The following is a 23,235-nucleotide window of genomic DNA, read 5'->3' on the forward strand; positions in this document are numbered from 1 at the left end:
TATCAGTTTGTCAGAACGTGCTGTGTGCAAAGTGGCTGCCACATTTTCCACATTATAACAGAGACCACACCTAACATGTACTTCACTGCTGGGAAGTGCTGTGCATCAACCAGTGGTCATGAAAGGTACAATATTAACGCAAGGTTTTCTTTATGGGAACAAACCTTCAAACAAGGAATACCACATGACTCCCTTCATGATCAATGTATAAGGACAATTTAAGATGTATAATAAATTTAACATTTAACATAATACTTAACATTTTATTACTACTTAATTTCTTGTGCTATATAAAGCATATTGATGCTTTGAATACGAGGAAAGAACCAACAAGCACCCATTTTTTCTCAAAGGTATGTATTTCCTTTAAACTGGTACTTGGAAGGATAATCTTAACTAAAACAACAAAAATGAGAAGGCAAATCTGTTAAACCCCTATATATCTCAAATTAAAACGCTGCATAAGAAAAACTCAAATAAACCAGCATAATCCAATATAAAAGTCAAACTTCATAATCAACTGAATATCTTTAATCACTTCCCACAGAATACAAGAAATGTTTTTAAATACATGTAGAAGGTACAAAGCTCCTTGTGGATGCTTTGGTTAAAATAAGCAATGACAAGAGAGTTGGACTTGGAAAGGTTTAAATTAAATTTTTACATTTATTACCATCAGGAGTCTTTCTCTAAAATCTTTATTACATACCATCTGTGAAGTATCCAAAGAAAGTATGGTTCGTTTTTCATCTGTGGGACACTCCAAAGCATCGGAAACACTTGTCCCTCCTGCAAGTAAAGGAAATTAAATGACTGATTTTATAGTGGTTTTGCTTTTCTTTGTTTTACAAACACTTAACACTGATGGTCTCCAGACAACTCAGCACAGATGTACTCAGCAGGACATGGACTGCCATTCAGACTGTGATAATATTAGGAAAGTGTTGACAGAACTGCAGGTTGAATTACATCTGATAAACGCAAAATATTGGCATTATTCAACATTTAGTAAAAATCACCACAAAAACAAATGCTTTGAAGTAGGTGAAAGACAGTGGATTGTCAATTTATGTCAGTCTATAACATTCAACTCAAAACAACATTATTTGAGCACAAATGTAGTGGGTGTTAGAAGACCAAAATGTGCTAGTCAGTGAGCCTTAGTCAATCACCATTCTGAAGCTACCCATCTCTATGCAGCAACAGTGAAAACAAAACAGTTTTGCCAAAACAAGGAGCAAAAGATTTCAGGAACTCCACTGGCAATTCTACAGATACGTAAGCTGGTTATCCCACACTCTTACCACCCCATTTTACTTTGAAGATGTAGCGTAGTCTCCCAAAATAAATAGAGGGAGACAAAGATTTGGTTCCATTATAAAAGGGCTGTTTTTCATCTGACCAGAGAATTTTGTAAATCAACATCCAGAATACAGAGTATCTACTAATAATGTTCTTTATCATATTAAATTGCATAATTTTGGGCTGGTTTAATGTCAGCAGGGCCGCATGCTTATATTTAAGAGTGCCAAGTCTCAACTCTTGGTGAGCATTAACTAATGGCATTTGCCTATGGGAAAAGATAATGAGTATTCATTATCAGAAGGTAAAGAAAAGTTCTTAACTATGAATTTCTGTGTGCTGACTTGGGGCTGCTTGAACATGATGATTGCTTTCTATGTTGAAGACATGCAGCTGAACACAAAACTCTATTTTGCTGTAGAATAGATGAGAAGCCTGTGAAACCAAACAGTCGTTACTTATATGTCAATAAAGTCTTTACAGCAGAGTCCTACCCTGATATCTATACAGGCATCTTTTCATCCAGAGTCACTGAATATGGAGGAATGAGAAACGTGATCAATTTTCTCCCTGCCTAACCCAGGAATGCTAGAAAGAGCAATGTTTCTACTACCCCAACTGACTTGGGAGAGTTGTAGTAGTAGAATTCTGCAAGAAATTATATTTCTTTGTAATTGTGATACTGCATTAATCCTAGACATGCTTGCTTGCAAGATTTTCTGAAAATTCCAGAGTGTGTAATGTCAGAGAGATATAATGCGTCCTGGCTAGGTTTTAACTAAATTTTGCTTTTTAGTGCAAAATAAAAGGTAGATTACCAATCGTTGATTCCTTTTGCACACTTTCATTCAAGCCCAAGCAATGAAATACCTACAGATTTCTATTAAACAAAATATCCAATATCATTAGTTTAATCGCAATTACTTCAGCTATGAAGTTCTATCCTAGTTTGAAAAACAGTCACAGCAGCATAAACATCATTAAAAGTATATAATTTCAAATAATATCAGTTAATTCATCTATAATAATTCTGTCTGTCCAGACTATTTTGTTTAGTCAGTTTATTTGATAGCAATTATCTGCTGTGGACAGAGGCATTTGAAGGTCATGATGTACATTCAGCTGCCAAAAACTGAAGAAAAAATAAAAGCAGAAGGTAGGGAAAACTCAACAACAAAATTACCCTAATTGAGAGAATGTGTCTATGAGGGATGGGATGTATTGATAGGAGGAATAGCAATGGTAAGTGAGGGATCAGCATGGTATTAGATGAATAGGATGGGGACAGCATGAGATGGGTGATTGAGATTATGGAATTGGTTATGTTTAAAATGGTGATGACAAGTATTTGATGAGCCATTATTCCAAAATCATTTTGTGCTTAAAAATTTAGACACACCAGATCTGAATTAAAACATGTTGGAAAAGCTATCACATGAATTAAATGAATACATGAGAATTGACTCTACAGAAGTCAATATCCTCCAGAATTTCTACAGGCAGCCTAGTTCCAATGGGCATGCACAAACCTAGACTCAAGGAAGCAGCTGTAAAATTGCTACCAAATTTGAATAGTAAGCAAAGACTCTGTCATGAACAAGACTGATAGAAGAAACTGGCTAACCAGCTATGACAGATGCTGAAATTATAAAAGGCAGATGCCAAGAAGTTAGCTTACTTATTATTGCTTTATTTATACTGAACTGATCTGGTGTAAAACCTTCCTGTTCCAAATTAGGAGATGACTTTCATATTCTATGATAATATACACATCACAAAACTAGACTCTTGACAGCATTTATACTCCTTCATCAGTGCTTGTAAATGGACAGCTTTATGAATTTTTTTCCAAAGGGAGACATTTGAATTTTGAGACTTTAGCAAAAGAATAACAAGAAATCCTGTATTCAAAGAAATATTGCAGCAACCAACATACTAGTTGGGCAGCAATATTTTGTGGGATAACACAGTGTGGAGCTGGAGGAACACAGCAGGCCAGGCAGCATCAGAGAAGCAGGAAAGATGACGTTTCGGGTCGGGACTCTTCTTCAGATATAAATAGAGGAGGGGTGGAGCTGGTGAAGGTAAGTGAGATGGTGATAGGTGAGTGCAGGTAAGGAGTGGTGGGGATTGGTCAGTGAGGTGGGAGTCTGTTAGTTCCTATGTATGCCTTTAGGTTTGGGTATTATTCAGTGATGAGCTAAAGTTCTTTTATTTTTGTCAGTTCTACACTTCTTTGCACATCATTATACTAACTGATCACCAAAATAAAACAGTCTTGGGTGTACTGAGCCTGAATGTTGCTGCTGCTGCTTGTAGATTCTTCTATTAGCAAATTTGCTGTCATGGCACGTTAGTCTGATTGTTAGGTAACTTTAAACTCAAATCTATATCTAACTGGTTGAGACACAAATATTCCAACAGTCCTGCAGTCAAGTCATGCAAGCAAACTGTCATACCTCCATGAATCTAAACCGGTGAAAAAGTTTAATACGCATAACAATAATCATAGGTAGAGCCAACCTAATGTGCATCAGCAGAAATGAAACAGAATGTTAAGATTTCTATCTTCATATCAAATAATTTGAGGGGCACAGAGACAAACCAGCAACAGTTTCAATCGTAGCCAAAAGAACGATATTTGAAAAAAAAACAAGTTAGATATTACCCTTCCACACATCACAATGATTCATGGGTATGGCACTTGAATAAGCCAACCGTAACTAGTTTTGTAACATGGAAGAGTTAACAAAATATACAAGCCAAAACTTCCAACAGTTAACGAGAAACAGATTCTAAATTGCCTGCAGGAAGCAGACTGGTTACTTCAATGTCCAGCAGAGACACAAAACAGATCAGTACCAATTTTGTATAAATTTGAACTCAGCATTTTTGATTGGGACTTTAAAAACTTAGGAAGGTGAACCTTGGATGCATTTCAAAACAAAATGTAAATGTTATTCGTTGAAACAAGAGCATAGTTTTCTTTCTCAAAAATTTTTTTTTGTTCTCCCCTGGTAAAGAGTACTCCCTCAAGAGTGCACAATTTTAAGGAGTTCTGACAACAAGTCAGCTTCCAATATAATCAATTGTAATAAAGACAATAAAAATCAGTAATAAAGACAGATGCTATAAACCCACATTTCTTTTGGAAATCTATTGCCTTTTTTGTTGCTATTGTCTAAAATAGCTAACTCCATAGGGCAGACAGTGCTACTCTATTTGCTGACTTCTAAACAAGCTATCTTTCCGTTTAAAATCTTTGTGGCTCACTGGTGCATACTCAAGTTTGCTTTCAATATCAGTAGCAGAAAAGCAAAGCTCCCTTGTTACTGGGGCTCACAACTCCAGGTTTTACTCAAAATCTCTCCAAAGCGTACACTTGCCAACTTTTGCAATGTTACCCAGTCTTAAGCAAAGGTTTAGAAAATAGCAATTTCCAGTAACTATAGTCGAAGGGCCAATTTTTAGTTTAAAACACAGGTTCACTAATTTGAAATTAACTTCAGATTATTCATACAACACAATTCCTATCATACACCAGAGATGAAATATCGATATTTTAATAACTAATCTGTAGCTGGAAGTCTTTTCTTAAAAAAAAAAGTCAGCTAAAGCTCACATGCACAGACTAAAAACATTATTTCTAGTTTACGGTTGGACCTAACTTACATGGTGTGGGTCAGTGGGAATTTGAATTGGATCTGTACATTTACAAACATCCAGAGCTAGATTTTGTATTTTTTTCTTCTGGAATTTTTAAAAAAGCTATGGAGAATATAACATCATAAAAGCAGAAAGATTACAGTAACTAAAACATAGTGTGCAATATTTTGCATAAGTACAAACAGTTCAAGAAACCACCCAATAAACTATGTAGTCAGATTTCTTGTTTAATCTGCAGTTACTGAAAATTATTGAAATTACATTTAATCAACAAATCAATGGAGTGAAACTCTAGTTCCTGAAGCATGAAGCACCATTCCACTCCTTTTTTCCACTCAAGTTGATAATCAGAAGTCCTACTTTTTGCTCTCAATGTCAGGATGTATTCATCGGAACATAAGAACAGGCGCAGGCCATTCAACCCCCAAGTCTGCTCTGTTGTACAATTAAATCATAGCTGATTATCTACCTCAAATGGTACTTGGCTGTGCAAACCCAACATATCGCTTGATTTCGTTAGAATCCAGAAATGACAACGTAAAGACTAGAAGGAGTCGGCAATTTAGCACCTCGACTCTTCTCCACAATTAGTACAATAATGACTGATCTCATCTCTGCTTCAATTTCACTTTCCTGCCCGTACCCCATAACTCTAACTCATTACTAATTAAAAATCTGTCTATTTTCTCAAATATATTTGGTATCACAGCATTCACCGCACTCTGGGTAGTGAATTCCTCAGATTCAGAACCCCTTGAGAAAAGTCATTCCTTCCCATCTCTGTTTTCAATCTGACATTCCACCTAAAACTATGATCCTTCATTCATGATTACTCACAAGTTGAAACATCCACTCTGTCTACTTTGTAAATACTCATTAGCATCTTATATATCTCAACTAGGTCATCTCTCATTCTTATTAATTCTTGTAAGTATAGGCCTGAACTGCTCATTCGCTCTTCATAAAGACAAACATTTCATTTCCAGGATTAATCTGGTGAATCTTCTCTGAACTACCTCTAAAGCTATTGCATCTTTCTGCAAGGAAGATGACCAAAATCATATACAGTACTCCAAACGCTGTCACAGTAAGGTTTTTCTACAATTACAACACTTTCCCAATTTTATACAGTATTCCTTTCGCAATAAATGCTAAAATTCTATTTGCCCTCTTTATGAACTGCCGTACCTGCTTTGTGATCCATGCACGAGGACACCCAAATACCTTTACACCAAAACATTTAGAAATTTCTCTCCATTTAGATAATAAGTTACCTTTTTATTCTTCTGACCATATGAGATAACCTCTTACGTTTCAACTTTATTCCATTTGCCAAATTTTCATCCATTCATCTACCCTATCCATATCCATTTGTAAATTTCTTATTTGTTTATTGCAACTTTTTCTCCCACCTTTTGTAATATCATCTGCAAACCTGGCTATATTTCATTCCATCCCTGCATCCAAATTATTAATATGAATTTTAATGAATTGGGGCCCAAGGGCTGAACCCTGTGGCCCCACTAATTACAGCTTGCTAAGCAGAAAAAGGCCCATTTATAAGTAACGAAGATGGCACCAGAGAATGGCAACTTTGTACACTTTTCACTGTACTCATGCATTCCTATACTTGAGTACACGTGACAAAATTAATTCTAAATTCTAACTGTGATCTTACCTTGTGTGTTAATCTTCTGTGTGGCACCTTATCAAATGCCTTCTGAAAATCTAAATATACTACATCTACAGAAACCCCTTTATCCACTTTGCTTGTATGCCTTTCAAGAATTCTAGGAAATTAGTCAAACTTGAGTTACGCTTCATAAAACCATACCGATTCTGATGGATTGCCAGTTTTGACTTTCCAAATGTCTTGTTACTACTTCCTTAAAAATGGATTCTAACAATTTCTCAATGTCAGATGGCAAACTAACTATAGTTTCTATAGTTAGAAATTACAGTAACTGACATTTCCTAATTTTTGCTTCCCTTCCCTCTGGAACAGGGTGTTACGTCAGCATTTTTCCAATCCACTGGAACCTTTCCAGAAGTTGGGGAATTTTGGAATGTTATAACCAACGCATCTACCATCTGTGCAGCCACTTCCTTTAAGATCCTAGGATGTAGTTCAGCCGCATCTGGGACACTTGTCTGCCTTTAATCACAATAGTTGACTCATTATTTTTTCCCCTAGTGACAGCAATCATATTAAGTTGCACCTTTTCTATAACCTCTGCATTACCTGCTACTACTGGGGTTGCTTCAGTATCCTCCATGAAAATGGAGGCAAAATATTGATTTAGTTTCTGTCTCTGTCCCATTAACTCCCCAGTCTCATCCTCTAAGGGACCAACATTCACTTTAGAAACTTTCTTTTCAACTTTTGGAAGCTTTTGCTCGTTGTGTTTCATAACTAAGGTTTTTAAAAATAACTCTCCACTGGTTTTTAAAAATGTCCTTATCCTCCGACATTTGCAATATGCTATTTCTTGCCTTTATGTTATCTTTAACTTCCTTGTTTAGCCATGGATGCTTTTTACCCCCTCTTTTGACAAACCTTGACTTCTGTCCTAAATGCACTCAATTACTGCACTTCTGGGGTAGAGAATTCCAAAGATTCACCACTCTCAGTGAGGAAAATTCTCATCTCAGTTACTCACAAACGTACGTTAATAAAGCTGCATTTATTACCCTTTTGTCCTAGCCCGGGTGATGGCACTGTCCCTCCTTAACTTGTTGAAAGGTCTTGTGATCAAGTTTTCATAATAATCAAGAGAGGAAATTATAGGATTTGAACCCAATGTGCTAGAGCAATGGCAGAACAGATTCAAGTTAACATGACAAATGAAAGGCATGCTCATACTCTTCATTGCTGTCATCTTCATCTGTTATAGAGAAGTAAACTTATTGTTGTAGTACATGCTGTAGAGAGTGCTTCACGTTCTTGTACAGGGTCGTTGTGTCCTTGTACAAATTCAGGCCAAACTTTTCAATAACCATTAAACTGTTTGTTGATACACTAACTGAAAAGGCTATAGAGCAACATGCTCCAAGCTGTATAGAGTACAACTTCTTTGTAGAACACTAACTCAATTGAGGTCACAATGACATCACAACTTACCTCAGATGCTCATTTACATATTCATTAAAACCCTTCTCAGCAGATAGTTAACTTGGTAACTTGTCCACCAGTCGAGATTAATTTCATTGGGAGGGGTGATCAAGTGATTGTTTTAATGAGTGTTTGCCAACTTCAGACTGATAAATCACTATCCCTCAGTTTTATTGCATTCTAACACCAAGACAAACTACAAGAATGGATGCTTTCTGGCATATAGTTAGATAGGTGTGAAAGTGGAGAGACAAAAATACCAACTCTGGATTCCCATAAATTCAGATCAAAATGCCAAAAGAATTTTGCCAGTTATGATTGTTACTGCTTCTGACATCAGCATTCCTCCATGATAAACAAAAGTTGGCAACATAGAGAAGGCACAAAACAAACTACGGAAAATTTAGTGTTCATCATCAAGAAACAGCCAGTACTATCACCCACCAGTGACTCAACACAAGATGCTCTAAAACCTCTAAGATATGAGAGTGGACATACATCAGGTGATGAAAGTTAACAAGCAATAACTTTACTCAGTACTCAAATCAGGTAGAAGTGACCACTACATAGTCCTCAAGAATTAAGTTTCTTTTTTTTTTTTTTTTTAAAATGTTCAGAAGTCAGATCTCACTCCCTCAGTCATGTGGCACCATCACACTAAATCACAGGTAAAACAATCCAAAAAAAAAGCAAAGCATTCTACAAACATCTGGGAATATCAGTAGAATTATGAGCTACCACAGTCTACTACCTCCTGGGCTGCCACCCTTCACTCCTCCAGATCTCTCAAACCAGGAAATCACCTTTGCTTCAATGAGAAAATTTACAAAGGCATATATGGAGCAGAAGCCAGCGTACATCAAAACAAGATGCCAATCTAGTGAGGCAAAATAAGTTTATGCAGATAATCATCAAAAGGCGATGGGCTGACCCAAATGGTCCAAAAACCAAACTGATTAAAATAAAGCCTGTAGATTCACCAAATCCAGGTGAAATGGTAGCCAGTTAAATAATGGTTCCTACATTGAAACTACATTTCAAAAGTACTTTCTGAACTGTACAGAACTTAGGAATATCTTGAGGTTGTGAAAGGTACAATATAAATAATGGCCTGCTTTTACAAGAAAGTAGTGAATAACGTTGCCAACTCAAAACTCCAACAGCCTGTTTGCCAACAAAGTTTAGATCCTACTCAGCCACTTACATCAGACTTCATTCAGAAATGGACACAAGACAAATGCCAGAGGAGAGACAAGTGTAGCTGTCTCAATATTGATGCAGAGTTCAACTGCAAAAAAGCTATATTACGACAGTAGTAATACCTGACATGTAAGATGAATGTCATGGTTTTCAGTCAATAACCAAAGTTTCATAATATCATTGCTGGAATCCATCAAACTCCTAACTATCTTCAACTGATTCAATGACCTTAATACAGTACGACAGCTTCAGTGAAAATGCCTCAGACAATGATGCAACAAGAGTTGGGTTGATATTTCTATTAGATTAATGGGTGGATGGCAAGTTGGGCTGAAGTGCTAGGCAACAAACATTTCCAGCAAGACAGAACCACATCCCTGACCTTCAATGGCGTCAGTAAAACATGGCCACAAGCACACATGACATATTGCAACAAATGGCTCACTTCCTCATACTTGAAAGCTGCTGTATCATTTAAACTTACTAATCTAAAAACATGGCAGCATGGAAAGCCATTGACTTGGATGGGTGCAGTTGCAGCACTCAAGTAGACTGACACCATCCAAATCTGAACAATCTACTTGATTGAGCCACTTCTAGTATTTTTTTTGAAATGTTCAAGGGATATGGACATCACTGAGTAGGTCAACATTTATTGCCCATTCCTAATAGCCCTGAAGAGGAGGTGGTAAGTTGCCATATTGTACCGAGCTCCTTATCGTATAGGAATACTCACTGCTATTAAGGAAGGGAGTTCCAGGACGTCAACCCAGTAACAGTGAAGGCATGGTAATCTACTTTCAACTCAGGATGGGGAGTGGCATGGAGGGAAATTTGCAGGTAGTGGTGCTCCCATGGATCTGCTATACTTGTCAATTCAGGTAGTTGAGGTCACAGGATTGGAAGGTGTGTAGGAGGAGGACTGATGAGTTACTACAGTGCATCGAATAGATGGTATACACCACGACCACTCTGCATTAATCTAAGCAGCAAATGTTGAAGTGGATAGAGTGACAATCAAATGGGATCACTTTGGCCTGCATACAGTCAAGCTTCTTGAATGCTTTTGAAATTGCACCTATAAAGACCATAAAATGTAGGAGCAGAAGTAGGTCATTCAGCCATCCAGGCAAGTAGACAGTATTTCACCACACTTCTGACTTGTGTCTTGTCGAAGTGCACAGGCTTTGGGGAGTCAGATGGTAAGTTATCTGTTGCAGAATCCCTAGACTTTGGCCATTTCTGGTTACCACATTTATATGGTGATACAGTTCAGTTTCTGCTCAATGGCAACATCCAGCACGTTGACACTGGCAGACTCACTAATGCCACTGAACATCAATGGGTGATGGTTACAGTCGCTCTAATTGATGATGGTCATTGGCCAGCCCTTGGGTAGCACAAATGTTATTTGCCACCTATCAGCCCAAACCTGGCTACTGGCCAGGTCTTGCTGAATATGGGCACAGACTGGTTCAGTACATGGGTGTAGTATTCCCTCTAAGCTGCATGGCTGTGCAGCACTCAGAGGTTCCATGCACAGCTGATCAGTATGCCGGCACTGTGACTTCTGGTTTTAAAAGTTGCTGCTGCGCATGGGCCTCAGAGATCCACACACTGAAGAAATACTCAGAGGGGGTATTGTTGTTCAGTTACAAATGCTAAACATTTGATAAAATGATAACTGCGGAGAGAACATCCTGATTTCTATCCTCATGAAGGAGGACAGGTCATTGGTATAGCAGCTGCAGACTGGGCCAAGGATACTTCCCCAAAGATCTCCTAAAGTGGTGTCCCCTCCCCAGATTCCCATTGACTTCAGTTTTGCTAAGGCTCCACGATACCAAACATGTGTCAACTGCTGCCTTGATATAACGGGCGGGACTCTCTCCTCATCTCTGAAATTCAACTCTTTTGTAGATGTATGAATCGAGGCTGTAATAAGGTCAGGAGCTAAATGGCCCTGGCAGAACTCAAACTGAGTGTAAGTGGCCAAGTTAGTCCTTTATAACTGTCACTTACTAGCACTGTTGAGTACCCTCTCCATATTGCTCATGGTCAAGAGTAGGGAAATAATTGGTTAGGTTGGATTTGTCCTCCTTTTTGTCAGCAAGACAAACCTGGCCAATTTTATATATCATCAGAGCGATATGAGTATAGTAGCCATCTTGGAAAGTTTGCTGAGGGATGCAGCCAGGTCAGCAGCACAATGTCAGTCCTATTGCTGGAATGTTGCTAAGATTTACAGCTGTTGCAGTATTCAGTACGTTCATCTGTTTCTTGAAATCAAGCAGAGTGAATCAAATTGCTGAAGACTGGCATTTTAAACGCTGGGGACCTCAGGAAAAGGCTAACGTATAATTCACGACCATTGCAGGCTAAATATGGATGCAAATGTTTCAGCCAAATCTTTTTCACTGATGAGGCCTTCAGCAGGATGGGGATATTTAGGAGCCTACTCTTCCTGGTACCTTTTTGGTTGTCCACCATTTTTCTGATTGGCTGTGACAGAACTGCAGAAGTTTACATCTGAGCCCTTAGTTGTAGGATTGTTTGGCTTTGTCAACTGCATGTTGCTTCAGCTGGTTGGCATATAAGTAACCCTGATCTCATTTCCAATATGCCTGGAGCTATTCCTGGTATTCCCTACCACACTCTGTTTAACTACTTTTGATCTCAACTCAAGTTATTTGTGCGGCCATGAGGGTATCAATTGTGACTGAATACAATTCTATCGCTGATGGCCCACAACACCTCATGGATGCCCAGTTTAGTTGTTAAATCTATTTGAAGTCTGTCCTGTGTAGCGTGCTGATGGTGCCACACAACATAGTCCTCAAATGTGAAGAACTGGACTCAGTATCCACCTCAATATTGAAAAGTGCACAGTGGCTGCAATGCATAACATTTACATTGTGCGCTGTAGCAACTCCAAGTATTCTTCATCAAAACCTTCTGTCTCCACGATCTCTACTGAGGACAAGACCAGGAATACCATGAGAACATCATTATCTCCAAATGTGGATCAACTGAACATCATACTGTAACAATATCTAGTTAGAAAAATGGGTTTGATTGAGAAATAAGTATAACTGAATAGATAAGACAAATCAATGTTAAAAATATCTAAATATAAAAGATTCACATAAAAGTACACTATTGCAGCTAACAGGAAAAGCTATCCCTAGAAGGGAACGTGGAGAAAACATGGATGCCATTAATTAAATTAGTACTCAGTACAGAAAACAAGAAAGTCAGATACATGGCAACATCACACCTGAGCATGCAAATGAAATGTTAAATACGGGAGGAACACTGGAACCAGCAAGGATCTTTGCCATTCTCATCAGTTATCATATGAATACCAACAAAAATCAGGTCAAGACAACAAAGGCAGAGAAATGAAACATCTTCACTGATAAATATTTAACAAAGGATTATTTTAACACAAAGAGTAGGGGAGAGATGAATCTCTAGATCTAAGTACAAAACCTCAAATAAATTGATGAGATAAAAGCTCGCAACTTCACAAATGAATCTTCACCAAATCATGACAGACTAATGTTAAATGACATACCATCACAAAAATTAGAGGAACGGATACAGAATCCACATTTACATAGCAGGAGTGATTCAAATAATATAAAAATAAGACATTTCAATTGAAATTTTGGATGTGTTAGGGACCCTCAAATCATACTTTTGAAAATATACTTCTTCCCACTGGGAGAAGATATCTTTCTTACTCAGAGCTTTAAAGTAAAACTTTAAATGTTGATGAATATTCTACTCTTAGACGCTTAGATATTTTATTCTCAAATATTCTTGAATAGTTTTAAATAATATCAAACTGGATTCTATTAGATTTACTAATCAATCTTTTGTTAGCATTTGCCACAAAATATACTATTCCACTTGAATTATATTGTTTGCTAATCTCAGTAAAAATGATAAATTGTCTCCCAACTCTGTTACAACTGAAACAAACCTTAATATCTCTCACACTTTGTTAAGTAGGGGAGTGTACTTTCTGAAGAGAAATCCTGACCTCAAAATTCCTGTGATGTTTGTTGCACAGCTATAGATTAAAATTAAGCAGACTATTTGGAGGAAGCTAACATTTTCAGGCATCTTCTTTTCCTGTGCAACATTTACATTAATCCTTCAAACTCAAAGCCAAGTATTTGTGGAATTGGCTAGTTTGAATTTGGCAGAGAGAAACAAAACACTCATGATCCACATTAGCTCTAAGAAAGTGTAAAAAGCCACAAATTACTACAATACACTACCCTACCTGGCCTAAATCCCACTATACTTTCATCTCTATTCGACTGAAATTCTACCATTCCTTGCCCAACAACACTATGTGAGCACCATAAAACCACAAGGAAAACAACATTAGAAGACAGCGTACTGTTATATTCTCAGGATAACTTGCAATTAATGTGGTATTTCCACAGTAACCTACAGCCTAGGGACAAAAGTCAAAATAAAAACTTGGTTTTATGAGCAAAAGCAGAGATCCGAACCTGCACTTTATCTGGCTGTTGTGAGAGGAAATATGATACTTTAGTGCATGGCCTAATACATGCAACTATGGTTCTGATAAACACAAAAAGGGTATCATGTTTATCCTTGTGAATTGTGAAGTCATGAATTTAACAAATTTAGTGTTGGGTATGATGTGCAATAACACTGTTGGTTTCCTGAAGCGCAGAGCTCACACAGAGAAGTTTTATAATTAAATGCTTACCAATAACCCAAGTGCCAATATACAGCAGATAAAACTATTTAACACAAAATGGAAAGCCACAGGGGACTCACCGAGAATGACTGCCAGGAAGACCCGTTTTAGTGGTCTCTCAAAGTGGCTGCTGCTTTTAACGAGGGCTGGCTGTTTTGTATTTGGCTTGCAGCCAGCTGCATCAATTCCCTGCTTAGGAACTCAACAGCAATGATGCAATATAAATTTACCTTAGAATCTCAAACTGTTTTTTTTAAGAAAAGTCTTGATCAGTATTGTTAAATAAATCCACATTACTATATAGGTTTATGGCAGAAGAAGCCACTGCTGCCACTACTTTAAGAATATCACCATAGTCTCACTTTCCGACTTTGATCTCCGTAATGAGCCTGAATTTTTGTTCTTTTTATTGTTTTTCTATTCCATTTCTTTTCAATTTCTCGCTTAGTCAACTTCTCTCTCATTCTGTTTTCTTCCTTATCTTCTGCCAATATAGCTTTGCACTTCATCTTTTCTTTTCAGCTCCCCATGAATAGTATGATTCACATTGTGAACAGACTTGCAAGTTCTTAGCATTAATAGCATAACACTCCCAGCCACTTACTTAAAATGTACACTTTAACACAACAGGGTATACCGCATAAAACATGTCAAACATAGAAAAGAATAGTAGCAAGATTGAGCCATTCAAGCCTACTCTGCTATTCGATATGATCACTGATGATCAGCCAATTCAAGACCCCGGTCTTGCTTTCTCCCCATACGCTTTGATCCCTTTAGCCCCAGGAGCTATATGTAATTCCTTCTTGAAAACATGTGGCAGAGAATTCCACAGTCACAATACCCTATGAATGAAGAAATTTCTCCTCATCTCAGTCCTAAATAGCCAATCTCGTATCCTTAAACTGTGATTCCTGGTTCCAGACTCCCCAGTCATCAAGAGTATCCTTCGCGTGTTTATCCTGTCTCGCTCTGTTAAAATTTTACAGATTTCTGCAAGATCCGCACCTCACTCTTTTGAACGTCAGCGAACATAGCCCTAGCCGATACAGTCTCTCGTCATACATCAGTCATGCTGTCCCAAGAATCAGTCTGGTAAACCTTTGCTGCACTCTCTCCACAGCCAGAACATACGTCCTCAAATAAGGTCAAGATCAGCACAGAATACTCCGTGTGGTTTCACTAAGGCCCTGTACAACTGCAGCAAGCCATCTCTTTTCCTGTATCATAATCCTCTCACAATGAAGGCCAACATACAATTTGCCTTCTTCACTGCCTGCTGTACCTGCATGCTTACCTTCAGTGACTGGTGTACAAGGACACCCAGGTCTCATTGCACCATCCGCTTTCCCAATCTATACTGTTCAGATAATAATCTGCCCTTTTTTTTCCCTATCAAAGCTAATGCACATCAGTCGACACTAAACATCATTTGCTTGCTTTGTCAACATGCCCAAATCACAACGAAGCATCTCTTTATCGTCCTCACAATTCACTCTTCCACCCAGCCCTGTCTCATCTGCCAACTGAAGATATTACATTTAGTTTCCTCATCCAAAACTTTTATATTGTGAACAGCACAACATAAGCTCTGAAAAATAATCTGTGGTGCTACCAATCAACATTACATGCTCTGAAGGAGGATCACTAGACTCAATATTAACTCTTTTCCCTCCACAGAAGCTGCCAAACCTGTTGAGTTTCACCAATTTTGCTTTTTGTTTCAGATTTGGAGTATCTACAATTTTGTGTTATATTACATCTTGTACAATTCAAGTTAAGCAGCCAATGTCTTTTTTTTTTCTAAACCAAAGAACACATCCTGTAATTTTCTCCAAGCCAAACTGTACAGTTGAACAAATACAAACACTAAATGAAAGTATGATGTGGAGGTGCCAGTATTGGACTGGGGTGGACAAGGTCAGAAATCACATGATACCAGATTATAGACCAACAGGTTTATTCGAAAACACGAGCTTTCAGCACCTTTCTTACTAACCACCTGAAGAAAAAGTGAGGTAGTATCAGACACAGATTTATAAGTAAAAGATCAAAGGGTCATGCCTCTGATGAGAATGTATTAAACAAACCTAAGATGCTGTTAAATCTTTAATCAGTTAAAAGGCTTTAATTGATTAATATGTATATGTAAATCCCTGAATTCCTTTGAATCCACTGTCCTGAGAACACTAAAGGTTTTATCAGTGTCAAGAAGAGGTGACATTTTAGGTTAGGCAGTGCATGTTAGTCATGAGCCTTGTTTAGAATCTGTTTGTGTTTTGCTTTGGACTCAGACTGGTTTCATTTCTAAACTAGGAGTTTTTAAAACAACACATCGTCTACCAATTGTGTACTTTTTGAACAAAATAGAATGTATCTGCAAATACAAATCCACCTCTTAGATCCGTGGCTGCGGGTGCAGGTGCGCGTACGCAAGAGGGGCAGTGAGAGAGAGAGAGAAAGGGAGAGACAGAGAGAGAGCGTGCTCGCGCGCGCACACAGTCCCCCCTCACTCACTCACTCACTCTCACGCGCACACAGTCCCCCCTCACTCTCACACACACACACACACACACACACACAGTCCCCCTCTCTCGCTCCAGGACACCACCTCCATTCCCCCCAACTTTCTCCCTCATGCGCACGTGAATCTATGGACTGAATTTCAACTTGCAGAAACTTTCTATTTTGTTCAAAAAGCACACAAGTAGTATAGAGTTAATGTGTCATTTCATAAATTCCTGCTTTAGAAATAAAATCAGTCTGACTCCAAACCAAAACAAAGATTCTAAACAAGGCCCTACACCTAATATGCATTGCCTGACCTAAAATGTCACCTCTTCTTTACACTGATAAAACCTTTAGCACTCTCAGGACAGCGACTTCGAAGGAATTCAGGATTTACATACACATATCATTATATTAAAACCTTCTAACTGATTAAAGATTTAACAGCATCTTAGGTTTGTTTAAAATATCCTCATCGGTGGTGTGACCCTTTGATCTTTTACTTATAAACTGTGCGTCTGATAATACCTCTCTCACTGTCACTTGAAGAAGGAGCAAGACTCCAAAAGCTTGTGTTTTCAAATAAACCTAAATACAAGAATACCAAAACAGATACGAACAAAAATATTGTTTTTCTTTTTAGAATGCAAGGTCCTGAGCAGACTTGTAAAAATCATGTATGAATTTCATGTACTTTTGCAGTAGTACTTGCAGCATGAACAGTGAAGAAAACAAATGGTTAATTTCATCACCTGAAATATGTTGACAATTTAAATGTGCCTTCCCAATAGGAAAGTTATGGTAATCATGAAGAATGCAAATGAAGTTACAGCATTAGCGGAGGTATTTATTTCAACCTGCTTAAAATAGTGGGAAGTTTCAACTCCGTTGCAAACCACAGTTGTACTTTCATGTACAATGAAAGCATAGATATATTGACCGCCTTCAAAATACTGAAACTTCAAGACGTTTAATTATATGAACTCTCCAGTTTCCCAGATGTGAATGGAAAGTGTTTACATAGGCATGCTAAGATCAACCAGTGAAAGTTCCATATTCCAAGTGCAACTGAAGAGTATAAAATCTTTTTTTCTTTCTTTATCCTTTCCTGGGATATGGAAATTGCTGCCAAGATCATTGGTTGCGCTTTGACCTTGTTGGGTCAGTTAAGCGTCAACCACATTGCTGAGAGTCTCAAGTCACATGTAGGTCAGACCAGGTAAGGACAGATTTCCTTCCTTATAAGGGAAATGAGTAAACCAGATGGATTTTTACAACAAACTATGTAAGTTTCATGTTTACCGTTACTGAGACTAACTTTCAATTCTACTTAATTTCTTAAATTCTACTGGCCACTATCCTGCAATTTGAACTCTCATCCTCAGAGCATTAATCTGGGCATCTAGATAACTAACGCATTGATATGACCATTATGTCGCTCTCTAAAATTTAAGTGATTTTTTTCTGCCTCTAACTGACATTTGAAATTGGCAAAACAAAATGTAAGTTCATAGAATCATAGAATCCCTACCGTGTGGAAACAGGCCATTCGGCCCAACAAGTCCACACTGCCCCTCTGAAGAGCATCCCACTCAGACCCATTCTCCTTGTCCAATCCACCTAACCTAAACATCCCTGGGCACTATGGGCAATTCAGCACGACCAATTCACCTAGCCTGTGCATCTTTGGACTGTGGGAGGAAACCACAGTACCCGGAGGAAACCCATGCAGACACGGGGAGAATGTGCAGACAAGTCACCTGAGGCTGGAATCGAAGTTAGATGTTTGGATAACACATTCTAGTTCACATTTCTTCGGGCTCTATAGTTATATGTTGAAAAGCTGGATGAAAATAGACTTCTCAAAAAAACTTGATGGAAATCAATTTCTCTTTAGTAAATGGAAATTTTGTAAATTTGATTCTATTGTGGCTCAGTTAATGCAGAGCAATGAAGTAAACTGGAGTAGAATAGAACTTGAAATTATAATCAAGTATTTAAAACCAACTCATACAATTAAAAATACTTACCACCAAACGGAATGATGCAAATATTGTGTTTGGAAGCCAGTTGTACAATCTTAACCACATCAGAATGACAGTCTGTAATACAAAATAATTTTGGTTGCAAGAACGTGCTATCTATGGTAGAAGATGCAACACTTTTGGCTGCAATTAGTTACTCAGGTTATATGAAATCTAGCAAGATACATCTGCAACAGTTTCACATGTAATTTGAAAGAACTACACTTCCGACAAATACTTAGAATTCTCTAAACAAAGAAAATATACGTTCACTACATATTTAGCTAACCAAATGCCAGTTAAAAAGAAAACATTGGCAAAAGAAACAAATAATTACACTTACTTGGCCAGATTACAACATCTGGAATTCGTTCAACTTTGCCTTCACGTAAAGCAAAAATCTCATGTAAGCAATGGCCTGCATTAAAAACAAAGTGCATCGGTTGATCACAAAATAGTTTTGAATGTTATATACCTGTATTTAAAGAGGTTCAAACTTCTTACCATGGGACCTCATTAACCTGTCCTCTGGATCGTGTGAAAATGGAATACCCAAGTCTTTTATTTCCTTCAAACAGTCTTCATTTAGAATGGGCACTGGGAGATCTTCCAAGTTTGGTGTGGTCTTCAAAGTTTAAAACAAAAAGGATCATTAGCTTCTACAAATCTTTGCCCAACTGTAAGAGAGCAGTCTATTAAGTTAGCATCCTTATCAAAGTGCGAGGATGTCAGTGAAAGAATGAATGCAATTTTTTTCCCCAAATTGAAGGGCCAAAAATTTACTTCTAATTTTCTTACTCAAGCACTCAAAGTTCACTGGAATAAATTGGACTGTCATACGAGCACTGACATGTCGTTCGAGAAAAAGAAAACTAGAACTGGAGCTGGGCATTTATCTCACTTTCTCAGTTTAAACAAATTATGTAGAATTTTTTGCTAACATTAAAGGAAGCAAAATATCAAAGAAATGTCAAAGAACTATTGTCTGCAAGTTTCTTACCCTTGGGGTAGTCCTGTGCTCCAAACTAGCTCCAAAAAATTTCTCCATCCATTCTTTCAAAGCTGGCAGCACCATACCACTAAGTCGATACCTGAACAAGAAATTATCAAATATCAGTTTCTTTGAACATAGTGATGTATTTTTACAGGTCACTATTTCGACTCAAAAGCTTTCTGTTCAGCAGAAGAATCCGGAAGCAGTGAAATGAAAACCGCTTACAGTAATTTAGTACTTACAAACTTACAACACCGATATTTTCAAAAATTGTATTTTTAACAGGTTTGGAAGATCCATATATTCTAATACTAATTTCTCTCTCTAGAGCAAGTAAACATCATAAAACTGAAAAGTGTAATTTAGAAATTCTTTGGTATGCTTCAAAAGTAAATTAACAGTTTACAAATTGAAATATTCAATATTGAATGTCAAAGTTCATTATCTTCTCTGTCAAAAACAGTTTAAAAGAATGCAAATTTTAAATAAATTTGACAATTTTGAATAAATTTAAGTTTAACTCATGTCCACATTCATGTTGAGGATTTAAACTGTAAAATGTCAAAGCAGAAAAACGTCATAATAGTTCAATCAGAAAATGATATTGGCATCCTTCCTCTGTTCATTTTGAAATTGTTAAAGGACCAGATTGATCAATTATTCATTATGAAAGTGTACACTGAATTTTGTCGCAGTATTTCTCACAATTACCTCATTGGAAAAAAATTCCAAAAGGAAGTTGGAAAAAAATAATCACTTATTTGAAAGAGCAAAATGGTCATTTCACATTCTTCACCTCAGAGGTCCAGAATGTTGTGGGCCTTATTTTTGGTGAACTTGAAAGGAACAATTATGGAATTTGGAATGAGCAAAGGTCTCAAGAGTGAACACTTTCATAATCTACTTGAGATTTGTACATTATTTACAAAGGGAAGAAAGATAAAATAAATCTTGTATAACAATAATAACTTAATATTGTACTTCAGTCACAAATGACATGGATTTATCTCGAGAAAATTCCCCAAAATGGAAGCGTAATGATGCAGAGCTTTGATGAAATAGGTTTAGTGTGTGTGTGGGATGAATTTGTAAATTGTGCTTTGTTCTATTATTCTGGGAGCAGTGTCAAAATTGTCTATTAACGTTATTGACCATCTCTTGGAGAAAGAACCTAGCTGGAAACTGTAACCCCTCCAGATGATTCGACAAAATTAACTTAAGTTGCTAAAGATCAGGACAGATCAGCAAGATCAATGGACTTGCAACAACGTATGCCTGTTCCTGAATCTGTTGGAAAAAAGACATTAGATTCACTCAAGAGCATCCGAAAGATCCATAAGCTAACATTTTCGATTAAAAAGATACTAAAGTCACAGAAAAACAGCCTGGGAAATTGCGTCTCACTGAATTGATTTTTATGAAGTAGTAACAGGAATCACAGAAACCCTAGTGTGAAAACAGGTCATTTGGCCCAACAAGTCCATACCAAAACACACCCCCTACCCTATCTCTGTAACCCTGCATTTTCCGAGGCTAATCCACCTAACCTAGACATCCCTGGACACTATGGGCAATTTAACATGGCCAATCCACCTTAACCTACACATCTTTGGACACTGGAAGGAACGCAGAGGAAATCCATGCAGACACAGGGACAACGTGCAAACTCCACACAGACAGTTGCCTGAGGCTGGAATCGAACCCGGGTCCCCGGTGCTGTGAGGCAGCAGTGCTAACCACTGAGCGGTGGACAAAATCTATATGGACTTCAGTAAGGCATTCGACAAGGTAGACTGGTTAGCAAGGTTAGATCTCTCAGAATACAGGGAGAACATGACATTTGGATACAAAACTGGGTCGAAGGAAGAAATATAGAAGATGGTGGTGGAGGACTGCTTTTCAGACTGGAGGCCTGTGACTAATTGTGTGCCACAAGGATCAGGGCTGTGTCCACTGCTTTTCAACATTTATAATAAATGATTTGGATGTGAACATAGGAGGTATGGTTAAAAAGTTTGCAGGTGACACCAAAAGTGGAGGTGTAGGGGACAGCGGAGGAGGTTACCTCAGAGTACAACGGGATCTTGATCAGATGGGCAGATGGGCCAAAGAGTTGCAAGTGGAGTTTAATTTAGATAAATGTGAGGTGCTTCATTTTGGAAAGGCAAATCAGGGCAGGACTTGTACACTTAATAGTAAGGTCCTGGGGAGTGTCGCTGAACAAAGAGACCTTGGAGTGCAGGTTCATAGTTCTGTGAAAGTGGAGTCGCAGGTAGACGGGGTAGTGAAGGTGGCGTTTGGTACGCTTGGTCAGTGCAATGAGTACAGGAGCTGGGAGGTCATGTTGCAGCTGTACAGGACATTGGTTAACCCACTTTTAGAATACTGCAGGCAATTCTGGTCTTCCTGCTATAGGAAGGATGTTGTGAAACTTGAAAGGGTTCAGAAAAATGATTTACAAGGATGTTGCTAGGTTTGCAGGGTTTGAGCTATAGACAGAGGCTGAATAGGGCTGGGGCTATTTTCCCTGCAGTGTTGGAGGCTGAAGTTTATAAATTGATGAGGGACATGGATAGGGTAAATAGACAAGGTCTTTTCCCCTGAGTGGGCAGTCCAAAAGCAGAGGGCATAGGTTTAAGGTGAGAGGGAAAGATTTAAAAAGGACTTAAGGGCAACCTTTTCACACATGTGCATGTTTGGAATGAGCTGCCAGAGGAAGTGGTAGAATTACAACATTTAAAAGGCATCTGGATAGGTATATGAACAGGAGGGGTTTAGAGGGACATCGGCCAAATGCTGGCAAATGGGACTAAACTTATTTAGGATATCTGGTTGGCATGAACGAGTTGGACCACAGGGTCTGTTTCCATGCTGTACATCTTGATGACTCAATAACTCGAACTGAATTTTCACTCTGAATGAAATTTGCTAGTAGAACACAAGGCACAAGTGTCAAAGCAGAATATAACAGCAGCACTCCAGGCTGATGGAGAAACAAAGGAAGACAGTTTTCTACAACAAAATGAGCTGTCTGTAACTAATGCTGTTACTGTGGAACAAGGAAACATTTCAGTTCTAAACCGTAAATTAAACCTTCAGAGTAATTGAATAGTTGTTCATGAGGTAAGAACCGAATAAAGGTTCATGCTGAGTGAGGAAAAGTTAAAATAACCTGGAAATTGGGTAGAAACATAATCAGGATTTTCTGATTGATCATCAACATGGACTGAAGGAAATTCCTAAAATATCAGAGGAAAAATATATCCTGCATTTAAACAGGAGGAGAACGAATCAGTTGTTTTACTGGTTGAGATTTGTTAAAAAGATCTGGACATAAACAAATAAGTCATGACAAAGAATGAAGATCCAGAGTTAAACCCTGAACAAAGTGAGATTCAAAGACTGATTTAAAGCAAACACTAACTTTTGATTCTAAAGAACAAGAACATAATAAAGCCACTGAAAGGTTAAGAGAGGATTTCATCTCTATTTACAGCTACACCTAATGGAATTTGAAAATCACAGGGATTGTCTGCAAGCAGCATTATGGTTCTTGAAAATGTTACCTAGACTGAACTAAATGTGCTAGCATTTAATCAAAGATGCCAAGAAAGCATACAATCTGCAAACTGAGAAAAACTGTGAGGGTGAGAGGGTGTGTGGTTGTGCGTGAGAGGGTGTGTGG

The 23,235-nt window shown here is 37.9% G+C and overlaps 1 protein-coding gene across 1 annotated transcript in view; it reads right to left on the reverse strand.

Moving 5' to 3' along the window:
* The window catches only part of agps (alkylglycerone phosphate synthase), a 198,260-nt gene that overhangs the window by 170,084 nt on the left and 4,941 nt on the right, over nt 1–23,235 (reverse strand). Inside the window, exons 2-6 of the mRNA XM_048598842.1 lie at nt 19,557–19,647; nt 19,061–19,181; nt 18,900–18,974; nt 18,563–18,634; nt 710–789 (exon numbers count right to left, since the gene is read on the reverse strand). Of these exons, the coding sequence (XP_048454799.1) occupies nt 710–789; nt 18,563–18,634; nt 18,900–18,974; nt 19,061–19,181; nt 19,557–19,631 (423 nt within the window). The 5' untranslated portion in view covers nt 19,632–19,647. The remainder of the gene's footprint in view (nt 1–709; nt 790–18,562; nt 18,635–18,899; nt 18,975–19,060; nt 19,182–19,556; nt 19,648–23,235) is intronic.

This window comes from Rhincodon typus, chromosome 7 (assembly GCF_021869965.1).
Source record: "Rhincodon typus isolate 14 chromosome 7, sRhiTyp1.1, whole genome shotgun sequence".
NCBI classification, from domain to species: Eukaryota; Metazoa; Chordata; class Chondrichthyes; order Orectolobiformes; family Rhincodontidae; genus Rhincodon; species Rhincodon typus.